The sequence below is a fragment of the Apteryx rowi genome, unplaced genomic scaffold (assembly GCF_003343035.1).
Source record: "Apteryx rowi isolate R43461 unplaced genomic scaffold, aptRow1 scaffold_170, whole genome shotgun sequence".
NCBI classification, from domain to species: domain Eukaryota; kingdom Metazoa; phylum Chordata; class Aves; order Apterygiformes; family Apterygidae; genus Apteryx; species Apteryx rowi.
This window is the reverse complement of record NW_020447975.1, coordinates 934674-950843: the sequence shown is the minus strand read 5'-3', so window position 1 is coordinate 950843 and position 16170 is coordinate 934674. Positions and strand designations below refer to the sequence as shown.

Here is a 16170-nt window from a genome sequence, read left to right as displayed (position 1 = left end):
ACGCAACTTGATTAACTACTATGGCTAATGATGGCAAACGGGAGGTAACTTGGTAAGCTGTGGTAACTCAGCTGCGGTCAGGGATGTGTGTGTTCCCTGTGTCCCATGATATGATGAACAAGGAGAAGAACAGCTCCCGTTACCCACATCCCCCAGAAGCTCGCTTCTCCTTTTCTTTACACTGGAGTAAACCAGGGGTATTTCCACTTGAACAGGCCCAAATTCAGTACAGGTGTGCCTAAAATATAGCCTAAAGAATTCAGTGCAAGGCTCTTTGGCCTGTGCTTTATTCTTTATAAATATTTGCCTTGTATCTTCTCTGCATTCACCAGAGCACGAGTAAACTCTGTGCTAGTCACAGCCTGAAACATGGAGTCATGATCAGCTCCTTTTTCATCTACATGTTTTTACGTGTTTCTAGAAACATGCAGGTTCCACGCCTAGTGTTTCCCTTATTATTACTGCTATTTGCATCCACTAAATTGCATGTGCTCAGAAAGAAATACATTTATTACTCTCTTACCATCAATAAGCAAGTCTATGCGGAAAAGCTCAGGGTGCAGCTGATTTGAAGGGCAATGAATCATGGAGCAGACAGTCATCACAAAGTAGGCCAGTAAGTGATGTTACTTAAATTAATGGATGAGATTTAGCGCAACTGTCCAGGCTGCTTAGCGTTAGACATATGGTTCACCTCTAAGTATCTCAAAAGCAATAACTAAAAATGTAACTGAAATAATGAGCAACAAGTATTGCCTGAGAAGACGAGCACCCCCATGGTATTGTTCATACCATACCCAGGGGAAACACAGAAGGTGAACTTGAAGTGACAAAGCCAGTGGACTGTGCTTAATGCAGAGAATATATAAAGCAAGCATTTAACTGAATAGATTAATGAATCCAAAATTTAATATAATTTAATGAATAAGTCATGACATGGTATTTTTTTTTTTACCAAGATACATATTTTTTGCAAGACTTTTATTTCAGTTTTCCTACTGAAAATTCAGCCAATAAAAAAGTAATGAGAATACTGAACAAGACTGATCTAATTAAACATATTGAGTATATTTTTATCATACAAAGATATTGATTAGGAACTATGATGACCAAACGACCTTTTCAAAGTTTAATGGCCTTAAACACAGAGCAGAAATTAGGACAAGCAAAATCCCATCACTGATTCTATACACAGACTAAATTTTAACCTTCTTACTGAACAACCCTCTTCTCCAAAATCTTTAGTTTCAGCAACACAGGAAATAGTAGACAAATGTAATTAGTCTAGGTTTCCTTGGAGTACATGATTTTCAGTGAGCCTACGGCAATCAGAAACTTAATTCTCTGAAATGAAATTCTCAGGGTAAATTCCTCTGGACTCTGAATGTTTTGCGTAAGTGAGGAACTGCTCAGTAATATTCTTCCAACTTCTACTTGTGTCTTTTCAAGCCCTGACTAGACAGTGCAAAGGACAGAGGTCAGAGAAGAGATTAGGAAATTGGTGGTACCTGTGTCCGAGCTCATGGGCCACGGTGAACGCCAGGGGAAGTCCCGTGTCCTCGTTTATATTACAGCTTCGGTGGGGCTGGCACATTCCTGCCACATGAGACAGACCCAGAGTCTCACAGGGTCTGTTCATTGCTGCACAGATGTCTTTCCTTTGACATTTGGAAACAACAAAAAAACACACACACACATACACGCACAGAGGGCAAGAGATTGTTTAAAACCAGCAAGTTTCAAAGCAAACATGAAAACGAGCACAGGCAGGGCTAGAGAGATCTGAGAGGAGTCAGCTCTCGATGGGAAGGGAGAGCCCAAACGCTCAGGCTGCGCAAGGTTTGCGTGAAGCCAGGCAAGCAGAGCTCGCCAGCAGCAGATCGGTTATCTGCGGAGAAAACCCTTCTGCTGCAGCCCTGATGAGCCTGTCCCGGGGGCAAGTGTATCTGCCCAGATGCTTGCCTCTGGGACAGAGAGGGTGCTCCGGGGTGCTGCGGGAAATGTCTGAGCCAGCAGATGAAGATGCATTGACACTGGCCAAACAGAAGCAAGAATGGAGACATCCAAATGGTTTTCCACAGCAGCAAGATTTACGACCTTTTCTTTCCCCTTTACTCTCTTAGTATCGCCAGCATATTAAAAAGCCTGATTAATGGGAAATGCAAGCCAGCCTGGCTACATTTATTCCATTGTATAAATAAAGCTGATGCTGGTAATAATTAAGCAGTTACTGCATTTCTTGGGGAATTAGATCCCAGGGGTGCTGTGGTCTAAGGCAGAGAAGCTCCAGCCACCCAGGAAGAACAACTTAATTGAAGTACAAGGCCTTAAGTATCTTATTTCTGCTACAAAGCAGATCTCCCAAAGAAGATAAAACTGTTGTGGTCTGTGAAGCAGTGCACAAACAAACATGATATTGCCAACAATCAAGCTGCTGCAGCCTGAAACCATCAAACTGTACGTTTTGACTTCAAGGTATATAAACTTGGCCAGAGGAATGAATTTCACTAATCATGGGAGGTTAGAGGCCTTCTCTGAGACTGCTTTGCAAATCCTTGTATTAGTCTACAAGGAAAACAGGAGAGTTCATTCCCGTGTAAATCTCCTGGGAGGATCAAGCCATGCTGGGACTTGGCAATAGGGCCATGGTGAAAACCTGGTTTGGAAACTCCAACTGGAAGCTGTCTCCAGATTTAAACCTGAAGTTTGAGACCAGTTCCAGCCATTAAGGCCAGGCAGTCTTCAAATTTCATGTTGTATGTCTTACCACGTGTGTGGGCATCTGAGACAGGGCTCAGATATTGGGAGTGAGATTTAGACAGGTCCCACTAAGATGTGCATCTGGCTGCCTAGCTGTCCACATTCCTCCAGCTATCAGAGCAATTTCTAATGGATAAAGTAGCAGCTGAAAGCAAAAAATTAGCCCGTGGGCACAATACCTTGTGAGTAGGACTGCGACATCATGATGCAATGGATGGGAATCTCCTTTAATGTTGATACTTTTCTGCCATTTGCAAAAACTTTTCAAGGTGTTGTCTGCATGGTGGGAAATTTTCAGATCCTCCTGCCAATGTGATTAAAAGTCTGCTGTCATATTGCTGCTGGATTTGTTCGGTTTTTAGGGTGCAGCGGGGAGGGCTCTGATCTCAGACACATCAGAGTGAAATCAGAAGTAACTGCCAACCAGATGGAACTGCTCCAAATATAAGTTGTAAGTTGGGTGGGAATCCAGTTCTTTTCTACTTTCCTTTCATCTGTGATTCAATTGAAACATTATATCATCTAATACAGGGGGTTAAGAAACACTGCGGGAAAATATTCCATCCTGACTGATGTGCTTCAGAGAAGGATGCAGCTGGGGAGCCATGCTGAACAGCTGAGCAGCTTCAGGCTCCCTGAGAATGATCACTGCAGCTGGGAAGCACAAACAACCAGCATTTCACAGCCCTCAGCCAATGCTACTAGCTGTGATATTCCTGCGGGACCTGCCCAGCTCTGAGCAACAGAAGCAGAGCTGCTCAGCATCCGCTGGATACACCCTTGCACTCAGCCTGACCACTGACATGGGGGCTATTCCTCCCCTAAGCTTGAAGGCATGCTGCCAAAAGCAAAATAGCAGCACCAGTGGCACTGGGTAACATCCAATAAGTTACAGGATGGGAAGGAAGATATTATGATGTGAAACTATCACAAGTTAATGAATAAGTGACTAGCTATTCTAAGAATCAGACTCCACAACTCCTCTGACCATGGAATCCCCCTATCTCTAACTGGGATGCAGCCCAGGCAGAAGACAAGGAATTGAGGCACAGGAGTCTGCCTTCATCTTATGCCAGTTCATCCAGGGCGGGCTAACAGCATAAAAGAGCGCTTATAGGCTTTCAAGGCCAGCTCTCTATTTATCCCAGAGTCTGGCGGCCAGGGTGGAAATGTGAGTCACACTGTTTACTTACCTCCTCGTCTTCTAGCAGGATGAGTCGCACTATAGCAATGTTGATGGGGTTCCCAATACTGGCATGATGGAACAGACCTGCCACCTGCAAAATACAAAAGCCAAATAAATAAAGCCAAAAAGAAAGTCATTGCTCTGTGACTGTACTCCTGATAAGTACATCTGCGAGGGAACATGAGCTCAAAGGGAAGCTACTGAAAATTGTTGACAACATCTCAGGGAATTCCCAAAATGAAAGACAAGACCAGATGCAGATTTGGACCGAAATATTTGTAGTGCAACGATATCTCCATTTGAAATTGATATAATCTCTGTAGCACATTGAAATTCAACCAGAAATGCCTGAGGAACACCTCTGCTTTCACTCCATAATGGATGTGTTTGACATCTCAAAGGAAGCCTGCTCTCTGTCAGTGCATTCACCAACTAGGAGAAATCCAGGGATGCTACCTTGAGGTCCTCTGCCCAAACCCATCCTCTTTTCTGGCCATCAGAAATGCAAACAGTTACTCCCACAGCAGCAGAAGGGTAAACAAATTATACCAAAACATGCTAACTTATCCGGTGGTTTTATGGGGTTAGCAAATACCCCATGGATTTTTAATGAAGACCACCATGTTCACTTCACATTTGATCCAAGCAGAACTAACTGTGGTACTCAAAATGCGAAGTGTTAGTTTGTTAACACGCTAGACCATGTAGTTACCAGTGAATGTCTTCAGAGCACCTAGAGTTTAAGCAGCAGCATGAGCTGTTGAGGAACTTGAATCCAATTATTGTAATTAGCTTTTAAAGCCTGCCTGTAACTTCTATCACCAAATGCTCCCATGTTTTGGGGCCAGAAATACAGCTCAGCTATAATCTGATGCTGTGCTTGACTCCTTCCCTTAACCATTCGCAGTGGCACATTCCCAGGAAAGGCATTCATTTATCTCCTGCTAACCAGACTAGCACTCCCTTCATCACAGGCTGGCTGGCACCAGCTCCCCAGCATTTGGCTGGCTGCAGGGCAGTATCTCAAGATTAAGATGAGAAACATGATGGTAGTTCCCCTGAAGTGCTCCTTCTGCGCGTGCCTCCGGCTGGCACTGCCAGTTTTGAGTACAACGCTCTCGTGTCCCTGTGGAGCTTTCCACTTGCGAGGAGGTTTCCCTTATCAAGCAGAGGGCTGTGGGTGGCCTTATGTGCAGGCTTCAGAGCGCTTGCAGCTTCAGCTGTGTTTCCCTGCGCATGCTGCCTGCACACCGGGCTGGGAAAGCAGCTGTCGTGATGCTGCGCAGGGCACAGAGCACACGCGGGGTCCCTGCTCTCCCTCACCGAGAGCAGTGCAGCAGGCACAGTGGAGGCCCTGGGTGAGGGCAGCACTCATCATTTCTCTCCCTGAAACTTCAGGTCTGGAAGGAATAGCACTGCCCTTGGGGTATCTCTCTAGGAGGCCACCTTAAGCATCCCTGTTTGTGAGAAGGAGAAAAGAATGGCTCCCTAAACCCAGTGGGAAAGGCGGAATTGCTGCAGGCTAAGAGCTGCTCCCATTTACACAGTGCGTTGGGCCGCCAGTTTACCCCCATGACACATTCTCCTGAAGCAGACAGAGCACTGAGCAACGCAGAACAGCAGAAGCACGGGCATGAACAGCCTGTCCTGTGAGAGACTTAAGAGGTTACACCAGGGACAAGCCCTGGAAAGCCCAGTGGCCTTTATGTCTTATAGCTATGACTCCAGGGCCACTGGTGGATTATGCAGTTGAGAAAGCCAGGACTCACCATGTTCATTACAGTCAGCACGTACTTTTCTATATTCTCACTCCCATGGTATTCTACCATCTTGGTGTCTGCTACCACCAGTGTTTCCACCCACTTCTCCTTGCTGATGGAGCGTTGCTTTATTCTTCTCTTTCTTTGCTGTTTCTGTTCCCATCTTTCCCTCCGCTTCTCAGACCTCTCCAGGCTCTTCTGAGATTCTGAAGATTGAAGGGGAGGAAAAAGACTTTTTTTGGTAAAATGTCCGCAAAATTGGTAAAAAATCATCAGGGTGGTTTTTCTTCCTTTTTTGAACTAAAGGAAAAACAATTCAGTATTTGGAGTAAGTTCTTTGACTGGAACAGAGTTTGAAATATTCCATGAGGAACATGAAGACTCCATCAGACATAGGAACCTCCAAAGCAGAGCACTTATGGTTTGTATTGATATATGAATTTACAGGCAACCATGCAGGGAACACGTACCACTGAGAAACAGCACCAGTGACTCACCATTTACAATTATAATCACACATCTAGATTTTACCAGGGAAAAACAGTTCCCTAGCACAATGAATTCCATTCCCCAAAGCTGGACTGATGTCTTGAGCCAAATGCCAAAGGACCATGAAGTGTCCTGAGCAGGGCTGAAACATGCAGGACTACACAGAGATTTCCTAGGCCACATGGAGACTAAATTCCAGTTCCACCCTGGATCCCCTTATTGCTTGTCACCGGGAGCCGTACCCGAGGAGAAACAACAGGAACATTTATCAGGCTGAAAAGGCACACGATGCTGGAGGAGAGCGTGGACATTCCTAACACAAACGAGCAACTGGGAGTTCTCATGCAGAGACTTTCCCTATGACGCTGCTTCAAGATCAAGGTCAGGGTCAGTCCCAAGCTGGGTAAAGGCTTTACAAACCACATCACACACAGTGGGAATTGCTTTTATGATCAGTTTCTAAGGGTTCAGCATTACTTTGTTAACAATGGATTTTTACATTTTATGGACTATACTGTACTTCAACTGTGAAAGAGTGTTTTATCCTCCAGCCTGAAAAATCCTAAGTATCTAGATAATTTGATGAATTGCTAATACCAGTGTGACAGTTTAATCAAAACAACTTCCCTGAAGCTTGTTTTCGTTGTGTCCACTGCTGCTAAGCTTTCATTCAGGACGTCAAGATGCTTTGGAGAGCAGGGGTGCAGTAGGTTCCCTGGATACCACAGAGGATTTGTATGGCATTTTTGCTTTGAGATCCCTCTTAAACACTTACTCAGCTGTACATATAGGCTCGCACTATGCAGCATAGGCTATTGACAGAAACTAAATACCAAGGTCAGTCTAATACCATCTGGCTGCGTGGTCTTTTGCAAAGAAAAGCAGCAATGCGTTGATACAAAATGAAAGACCTGAAGTAATACAAATCCTACAGACTATCTGATTTCCTTTTCAGGGTGTATAAATCACATCTACTGGTCTGTATTCCAGCAGAGATTCACATGCATTACAAACTGGCCATATTATACCCAGCAAAATTAATCTATAATTAATAGGCTTTAAAGCCTAGAAGGAACCATTATGATTATTATCATAGACTAAAGAAGTTCAGTTCATTTAGATTAACAGGATGCCTAAAGATGATCTGATAATAGAAGAAAGGGTTTATGAAAGCAGAGCGCTCTAAGAGAGAAGCAAAACATGATGCACCAGCTGGAAGATGTAGCTTCACAAATTCAGACTAAAATTAAAGCACCTAGCGAGCTGCTAAGCACYGGAACACTTCAGCAGGGATGTGGTGAATTACTTGAAATCTTTACAGCAGGATTTGGAAGTTTTTCCAAACAGTCTGCTCTAGACAGATGAGAAGTAACCAGCATGCTCTCTCTGCCTTAAAACAGTAACAAAAACCCATCCTCCTCCATCCAGTCTTTAAAATTTCACTCCTTGAGCCCTGCATTGTGATCCTATCTATCCAGGAACAATTTTGGACTGTTGCCCATTGCACACAGATCTGCTGCTTCATCACTTTGCACTGAGAACTGCGAGCCCCCCTCATCCACAGCTACCTGACTATGTTCTGGAGGGATGATACTTGGCTCTGCAGCATCAGGACCAGATGTTTCCTGAGGCAGTAACTGCTGAGAAGATGTCTGGATAATGCACCAGCTTTCCAAATGAGCTATGAACTCATGGTTAAAATCTGCTCCAGACTGTTAGGTAGAAAAATGTACCTTTGCTCCCTCTCTTGCCTCTGGGAGTTCTGCCTAAGGGGTGCACCTCCACATTACGTCTGGGAAGCAAGTTTGCAGCAAGCAGACACATAAATTTCATCTAGTTAGGCTGGGGAAAAAGAGCTACGAAATCACAATGGCAACACAGGCTTCAGTGCAGCTGTACCATCTCTCCTGGGACGTGGGTTCACACTCCACCAGTTAGGCTGCCCTAAGCATTGATTTGCTCTTCACTGAGGACAGTGGCAACGTGTTTGTGACTAGCCTCAGCACTTCACAATAGAAAAGGCTTTGAACTTCCTTCTCTGAGCCTGGTGCAGTCTCCYTCCGAAGCACCAGAAACCCAGCCTGCGCTCCTGTCTTCGTGCAATGCAGCATCTGAGTTACGCTCTAATAAATTCAAAACCCTACTGGGGATAGCTGCAATTCCTCCCAGGCCTATGTTCAGAAGACAACACAGTCCATCTGAGCCACCACCACTTGCATTTTCCGGGACAGTTATTTCCTGCCAGGATCATCCTCTTCCCTGTGTTCAGGAAGAAAGCAAGGAGATCACTGCCCTGCAGAGACCCAGAATAAATGTCCTGTGGGAAAGGGTTAGCCCACTATGAAAAATTGCTATTTTTCTACTCTATCTGCAAAGCAGAAGGGAGACATGCCTTTGCAGAAATGACTGAAATTGCAGAAATTAGTTCCTAGATGCTATTACATATAAGGTACTTATGGATACAGAAAATGCTTAATTTGCATTACATTAATACTACCAGTCAGATGGGTCAAGGTGAAAACTTGGATCCACTGGAGTAAATGGGAATTTTGGTACTCAGTTCACGGGAGTCAAGATTTTACTCTGAAAGCCCCATCTCCTGGCAGGCCATAAACTCATGTTTGCAGGGAAATGAAAACAAATACTCAGTCTCCCCATCTAAGAAGGCTTGCAGCAGGACCAGGAGGAAAACACGACAGCAAGAGGCCTGAGGTTCAGCATGCAGTTAAGTGGAGTCATGTATCTGAGAAACATAAGCAAATGCAGAAAAATTGGCAGGAGAAAAAAAGCCTGTGCTCTAAAATAATTTCTGAGACTTGTGGGATCCAGTCATGAATGCTGCAAAATCACTGCTTGGTGCTAAGCAAGCAAATTTTCCTGACTAGCAATTTGAAACAGTGGTCAGCCTTCCCATAATAAAAATGCTTGTGGAAATAATTGTGTGCATACACTTCTGGAAACTTGGCTGTCCCACAGAGAGGAGCTCCAGGCCATCCAGGTATACACCTACCAGAGGGATCCACTGTGCTGCTGATCACTGTCATGCCAGCACATCTTCCAAATAAAATATCACTGCTTAGCAGGACTCCATAAAATTCATGGCTTCTCCACTCAAAGCTTATGGCTCAATTACTTCTTTTAGTGGTTTGAGGGTTTTCTTTCTAGCCAGCCTACGTGGCAAATGGGATCTTCAGCCCAGTGACTTGCAAAACAAACTAAGAGCAGTGTCATTCATGGATGAAAGTTGTATACTGGAAGYTTAACATAAGGGATGAATGCTGGGGTTTAAGATTAACATGTCTGCTGAGGGAACTTAGGGGACTCAGCACCTCAAAGGATTGGTGCATTTTCATTTATCTTTTTACTATATACTTCAAACTTACAGAACTAAAATGATGAATCCTGGGACCAAGCTGCTACTGGCTCATCRTAAAATGCAAGAAAAAGAAGAAAATACCTTGAACTCCACATGTTTTCCACACAGCTGGCTCCTTTCTGTCTTGCACTCCCCTGGCTCCTATCTCCAGTCCCTCTCCGTCGTGCTCTGGAGCATGGCGTTTATATATCCTGTGGGGCTGAGCTGTGCCATCCTCGTGAAAATTTGCAGCTAGTGGTTCAATGAAATAATCTTCATTCACGAGCCGAAACACACCTTTCTAGCAGAGAGAGAGAGAGTTGTAACCGTGAGGCCATCTGTACCAAACACAGACTCACAATGASAAAATCAGGAATGAGATAGGTTTGCAAAACTTCCCAGGAAAAAACAGGTCTTCTCTACAGAAACTATTTTACTGATGTTTTGAGCTCTGAACTCCCAGAGAAAAGAGAACAATCTATCATGGACTAAGGTTTAAGAAAGCAAAAAGCTAAAGAGACCCCAATCACAAACTGCAGATGTGTGATGAATTGGAAGGATGTCTGACACTGAGGAACTCAGGGACTGTAAGGAGGAGTTGAGACAGAGAAATGCCTTCTCCAAGAAACAGAACCAGAACACATCATGAATATGTGCATAGGAACACAGACAGTTTTTTCTCCTTTGTGCTAAAGTCATCGCTCCTTAAMCTTACTGGAGAAGTTCTGGAGTGTCCAGGGAGCCAGTCCAAAGTACTGGCTTTGACCATAGCGCAGTACCAGTCTTTTGAGTAACTGTTGCACAAATGAAGTGTTTTCATAAGGATATCCTCCTCAGATGAAGCCAGTTGCTTCTGGCCTTTTGTGCTATCTAAGCACCACCATTCTGAACCATCGAGTTACAGACTTCCTATGGTCAAACCTCAGAAAACCTTTAGGGAAGCGGAAGAGGAATCTGTAGGAGCACTTGATCATGGCAGGAACTCAAATCAAGGAAAATCAGTATTAGGATAAGGAGCATTGTCTCAATGCAACACAGAGAGACTGTGTTATTGGCATCTTTCCTTTAGCAGGAAATGAAATCCTAAAACTTTCTTTGGTTAATTATGAGCTCTCTGACCCCTGGTCCAGCTGCAACACTTTGTTATGGAGTCATCCAGGACTCCAGAGCCTCCAAACTGTATCTCAAGTACAAACAGCTATTTGAAAATGCTTGCATTCGCCTGATGGGAAGTTCTTTGAAAGGGCAGCTTCATTCCAAGGACAGAGTTTCTGAGCTGGAGTCTGCAGGTTTATTGCAAGCAGAGAGTCATTCAGTCATGAGAGGATGCTGCTGTTAGCAATATTTCTTGAGCGTATTATGTGCTATAACACAACTCCATCTGTTCTTGACAGAGTCAGTTGCTTCAGAGCAGCCTTACCCCTGCCTGGCTGTCTGGAGCAGGCTGAGGCGTCCCATGCTTACTCCAGACCTCGTTCATGTTCAGCTTTGCCTATCATCTTCGAGAGGCCACAGTGCGTCCCAGGGAGGTTCTGGGCTGTTTAGAGAACGCAGTAGCACTCAGTGGGATTTGCTGTCAGTGAGAAGGTGTGTTTCTCTCCGTATAAACACACTTGGTTAACCTCTTTGCATCTTTATGTCATAGTCCATTTTAGTAAACTGTGCTAACACCTGTAACTCCCGCCTTTCTTACTCTCACTCACAATAGTCTATAACAACAGCAGTAAAAAACCTTGGAAAAGATGAAATTATACTGGAAAACTAGTGCAAGAGAGAGCAGAATCCAGCTCTTAAGACTGTATTTTAAAATCATTGACAGGAAGAGTTCAAAGTCTTGTAACTGTTCTAAGAAACTTCAAGCCTGGTCATAAAAACAGAGCTGTCAAAAGACAGGCCAAGGGTGTTAAACAAGCTGTAATTACTCCATGTTGCACTGTTGATAAGTACTAGACCAGGTGCTGCGCAAAATGGTGATAACAGAGGAACTTGGCTCTCAGAAGTGCTAATGTGATGAATTTCAACACCTGATGTTGTCATAAGYAGGAATTTGGGGTCAAAGCATCCTTGCATTACGAGTTAGGATTGCAAAGTGCTTTTAATAAAGCAACCTTGGGCTTGAAACACAAGGTATTACCATCATGTATAAATGTAATATACTTATGTACCCTATAGCTCTATGCTTTCACAAAATAGTAGTGTGTTTCTTGTTTACACCCTTTAATACCTGGCATGATTCCAACTGGTATGTGATTAATTCACTGTAATGAAGCAATAGTTCAGGGATACATATTACTTTCCATAATAATTATGGAAGACAGATACTACATTGTTGGTACAGTTTTCAGAAGTTTAGTATGTGCCTCATAAAAAGTCATTGTTATTTTAAGACTGAATAGAGAAGCCTTAAAGCAATTTACAGCCGAGGTTCACTTGCCATTCACAGTTTATGGACTGCAGGCCAGGGGGTCGCTGGACCACCTCACACCCCTCTTGTGATGCTGGGCTAATGCCTTCTGTGAGCTAACAATTTTTTCTGCTTCTTTACAAATAATACTAATCCCTAGCATTTACGTTATATTTTTCCTTTTCAATATACTTTACAAACTAATTATTCACTACTAGTAGTTTATTTTTGCCTGACTCACACTATAAGATTGGTTTTCTAAGTCACATGGTAGTATTTCAGTTCCCTGGCAGGATGAGGCCATGCAAACATTTCCAGAGCCATCATATATTATGAGGGGGTGTCCATGTGCAGATGCACATTCACAGGAGCATTCATGACACTTTCTATTTCTGTGTACATTACAGCAATCAATATTTCTCTCACACAAACATTCACAAAAATGTGAATCAAAAGGTCGTGGTTTCCTCCCAGATGCATTAGTCTATTTTTTATCTGAATGAATGGGCCTGGCTATTTTCTGCAGCATTTATCCCTCTGAAGATGTGAGTTATTACAGTCCCAGCTTGTTAGATGGGGAAACTGCCCAAAGCCGCAGAGGAAGTCAATGCAAAGGCAGTGTCAGAGCTTGGACCGTGGTTCCCAACTGCAGGCTAAGCTGCTTGTCTCTCTTCTCAAGCTCTGCTGCCTTTCCTTGGCAGGCTTCCTCCAGGCCCCAAAGCCCTTGCTGGCAGAAATCCAAGTTGTAGAACTAAGGGCAAAAGTGCAAATGAAAAGACCTGACCCAAGTGCTCAATGAGCTATAAAGTACAGGCAGTTGCTGAACACCCTTGGATGCTGTTAAATTGGGTAGGAAAAGAGCAAACTCAACACCTTTCAGGATGCGCTCAGCGTTTTGCATGACCTTCTCCATGCCACACTGACAGAGCAAACTCTCCTTGACCTCTGCTTTGACCACCAGACACATTGAATGTCACTCCCATGCTCGTTCTATTTCTGCCAGCTTCTTTTTGAATTTGAATCCTAGATCAGATCTAGCACAGTGGAACAGCCATGGGTGTGTGACCTTGGCCCCTATCCTCTTAGTCCCTCCACCTCACCATCAGTCATGGGTGGTGAAGGTCTGACTGCTCTTCTTGTAGCTTCATTGCTTMTGGTCATAAAAAGGCAGCAGCAACATTCACCTGCTGCTCATCTGTGCACAACACTCTTTATGCGCTTGCTGAAATTCAGTAGCGCAGTTCTGTGTTTCCAGACAAAGAGCAACGATTTGTGTGGCCTAGGCAGATCTCTGAATTAGCCTGGTAGAACATGGTGGTTTTTAAATCAATGTACAGACACATACTGTGTTTCTTTAAACACACGAAGCTTAAAATACAAACACAGTCCCACAGCTGAATTGAAGCCACCTGCGGCAGGCCAGCAGATGCAACGATCTGATGAATCTCACACATGTGCACACACAGCCCCCACCCTGGAGAGCCAGGGCTAGAAATTACCATCTCTCCAAATCCACAGATCAYGGGCATGAGAACTGCTAACGATTCTTCCCTCTGCAGCAGTACCAGGCCCCATACCCAGGGCACGTCCTGGAGCAGCGGGGCTCTGCGCCTGGGGCGAGCCACTGCAAAGCAGAACTTTCCATACATCCCACTGCTTCCTGCAAACCAACCAGGGAGCTCGTCATCCCATTGCATCTGCTTGGGAATGGGGAGGTCTGCGTATGATGCGAGTTACCAAGTTATACAATGACATTTTTGCAAATGTCTAAGTAATTTTAATCTCTGGGGGGACTTGGTACCCGTGCTAGATGCAAGCAACGCATATATGCATATTTATGCTAAAAGCAAAATTTTGCCTTGCAGAGTATCTGTAACAACAGTATTACTTGGGAAAGTGACTTTGGCTTCCAGCAAAACTTATACTTTTAAATGTCAAGATCACATTGAAGATATGACTTTGCTCCTAAATCACTTGGGTATGCTTTAATCGCTGACTTTTTGTTGGCTAATCTCAACAGATGCAAGTAGTTGATAATCTATTCTAACAGGTAAAGGAAGCACTGGCCCAATGTATATATTTCCAGTGTTGCCACCAGAAAAGATACATTTCCCTTTATACCCACATCTAGTTTGTCATCACCACAAATTTGTGTTTTTTACTGCCGTTGATCATTTATATAACAACGTGGAGCTTAGGTGTTCACAAAACACTAAGAAGTTTCATTACACATGAACTGCTTTATCATAAATATCTTTAGCCTTTGAACACCTTTTCAAATGTGTCTCCCATAATCCTACACTTGCATATTACAAGATGGAAGAGATATGAGAATTGCTTTCTTCAGGAATTTGGACAGAAGCACAAGTCAACACAGTCCCAAACAGAGTTCTGAAACCACTGGAATCCATGGGAAATTTCTGTTAACTTATCCAAGGCAGCATCAAACCTACAAGATGAAACCCTGACTCTGCTGCTGCCAATAGAACTTTTGCCTTTGCTTTCAACAAAAAGATTTCACACAACTTCTACTATTTTGTTATTGCTTAAAAATCTCAATACTTACCAGTCCATCGCATGTGCTGAGTGCTGCCAGACCACCTTTCAGCGTCCGGCTCTGAACCTCCCCAATCATATGGCAAGAGTTGTAACTGTGAGACCGGATCTTGGCGTTAGCGATTCCCCCGTACCGTCTCTCGCTAACAAACCCAGGTGCAAGGAGATTGTTATTAAGGCTTAAGTTGAATTTCAGGGGTTGTCCTTTGTAATGCAGTTCATAAAAGGYGAGAAAATTGTTCCTGGAGGAAAGAGACCTTTTATGAATTGCTCGGTGAGACAAATCATAGGACAGGAATGATCCACTCTCATCAACCTGGATCGGATGAACGATGTCATTGCTGGGATACTGCAAAACAGGCTCTGTGAAGAAAGGATTTCCATGGTTAGTTTTAGAGTTAATAATCTTTCTTTTCAAAGCCCTTCAGCTAGATGCTGATCTCCCAAAGAAAGTCAGCGGAGTTCCAGGACCTGGAAACAGTAAGTGCAGAATTCATTTTGCCCCACTAAAACGGCCCGATCCCAAGTCAGCTCGCCTGTTTTAGACACCTGCCTCAGGATGAGCTGAACGGCAGGGCAGAAGCACCTCTTCCCTTCAGCTAGCTGGCATCCGCGTAGGGACACACCAGCTCCAGGAAGGAGGCTGTGCCACAGCAATTCGGAGCAGGAGTTGAAAGACAGCAGAGGGGGAACTCGGACAAGCTGAATTACAACAGCACCCACAGTCACACCAACTACAGCCGTGCCAGGGCACCCCAGCTGCACCCTGACTCTTAGGGTGCTGTTTCAAGGCAGCTTTGGCCAACCTAACCCAGGTGACCATGCTCTCCCCTTTCCCTCTCTGGCAACACACTCCCACTTCTTCCCACGGGCTAGCAYTGCACTCAGAGACTTTGTTGAGCCAGCTCTGGGAGCCGATCCCACCCGAAAGCGGTTGTGTGTTTTGTAGCACTAGCTGTGGGGCCGCTTCCAAGCCAGATCAGATCCCTTGTGAATGGAAAAGGTGTCCGTGTCCGAGGGCAGCTATGGGAATGGGCAGCAGGACACAGCAGGGTGGAGTGGAAGGCAGGGACACCACGGGCGTGGGGCATGCGGGGTGCCCGGCTGGGCTCTCCTGCCCCTGGGGGTGTCCRGGGCAGGAGCAGGGGCTGGGATTCTCCCTGAGAGAGGGAGTAAGAAGAGGGAASGGACAGAGGAGCTTAAGGGAGGGGATGCGCAGAGGACGGCAGGCTCCGCACTGACACGGGGCCGCTCCACCACGGCCAGGCTATCCCCACTTCCCCTGCACACCCGCCTGCTGTTTAATTACAGCTGCTAGGAAAAAAAGAAATTCCAGTTGGGAAACGATGTTTGGAAGCCGTATAGCTGGGCAAAGCCTCCCGCGCTGGCTCCAGCGATGCTCCCGGGGGCAGCCGGGCTGAGCGGGATGCAGAGGCGCGGGGACCCCGGAGACGCTCCCGGCTTCGCCTTCGCATCCCCGGGGCAGCACCGCACGCAGCTCCGCGTCCCCCCGGGAAGCAACCGCGTCCATCCCCGCGTCCATCCCCGCTCCCCGCGCATCCCCGCGTGTCCCTCCGCGCCCCGCCACGCACCTGGCTGCGCGGGCCGGTGGCTCCGCTGCGCGGCCGCCAGCGCCAGCGCGGCGGCGAGGAGCAGGACG

At 45.3% G+C, this 16170-nt stretch overlaps 1 protein-coding gene across 1 annotated transcript in view; it reads right to left on the bottom strand.

Annotated features, from left to right (window-relative positions):
- ADAMTS7 (ADAM metallopeptidase with thrombospondin type 1 motif 7) overlaps positions 1–16169 on the bottom strand; it is a gene marked incomplete at its 5' end in the record, with an annotated part of 77797 nt that extends 61628 nt beyond the window's left edge. The window contains 7 exons of the mRNA XM_026060722.1: positions 1509–1658; positions 2940–3064; positions 3954–4037; positions 5716–5912; positions 9653–9851; positions 14521–14873; positions 16103–16169. Of these exons, the coding sequence (XP_025916507.1) occupies positions 1509–1658; positions 2940–3064; positions 3954–4037; positions 5716–5912; positions 9653–9851; positions 14521–14873; positions 16103–16169 (1175 nt within the window). The remainder of the gene's footprint in view (positions 1–1508; positions 1659–2939; positions 3065–3953; positions 4038–5715; positions 5913–9652; positions 9852–14520; positions 14874–16102) is intronic.
- Position 16170: the final 1 nt, after the last annotated feature.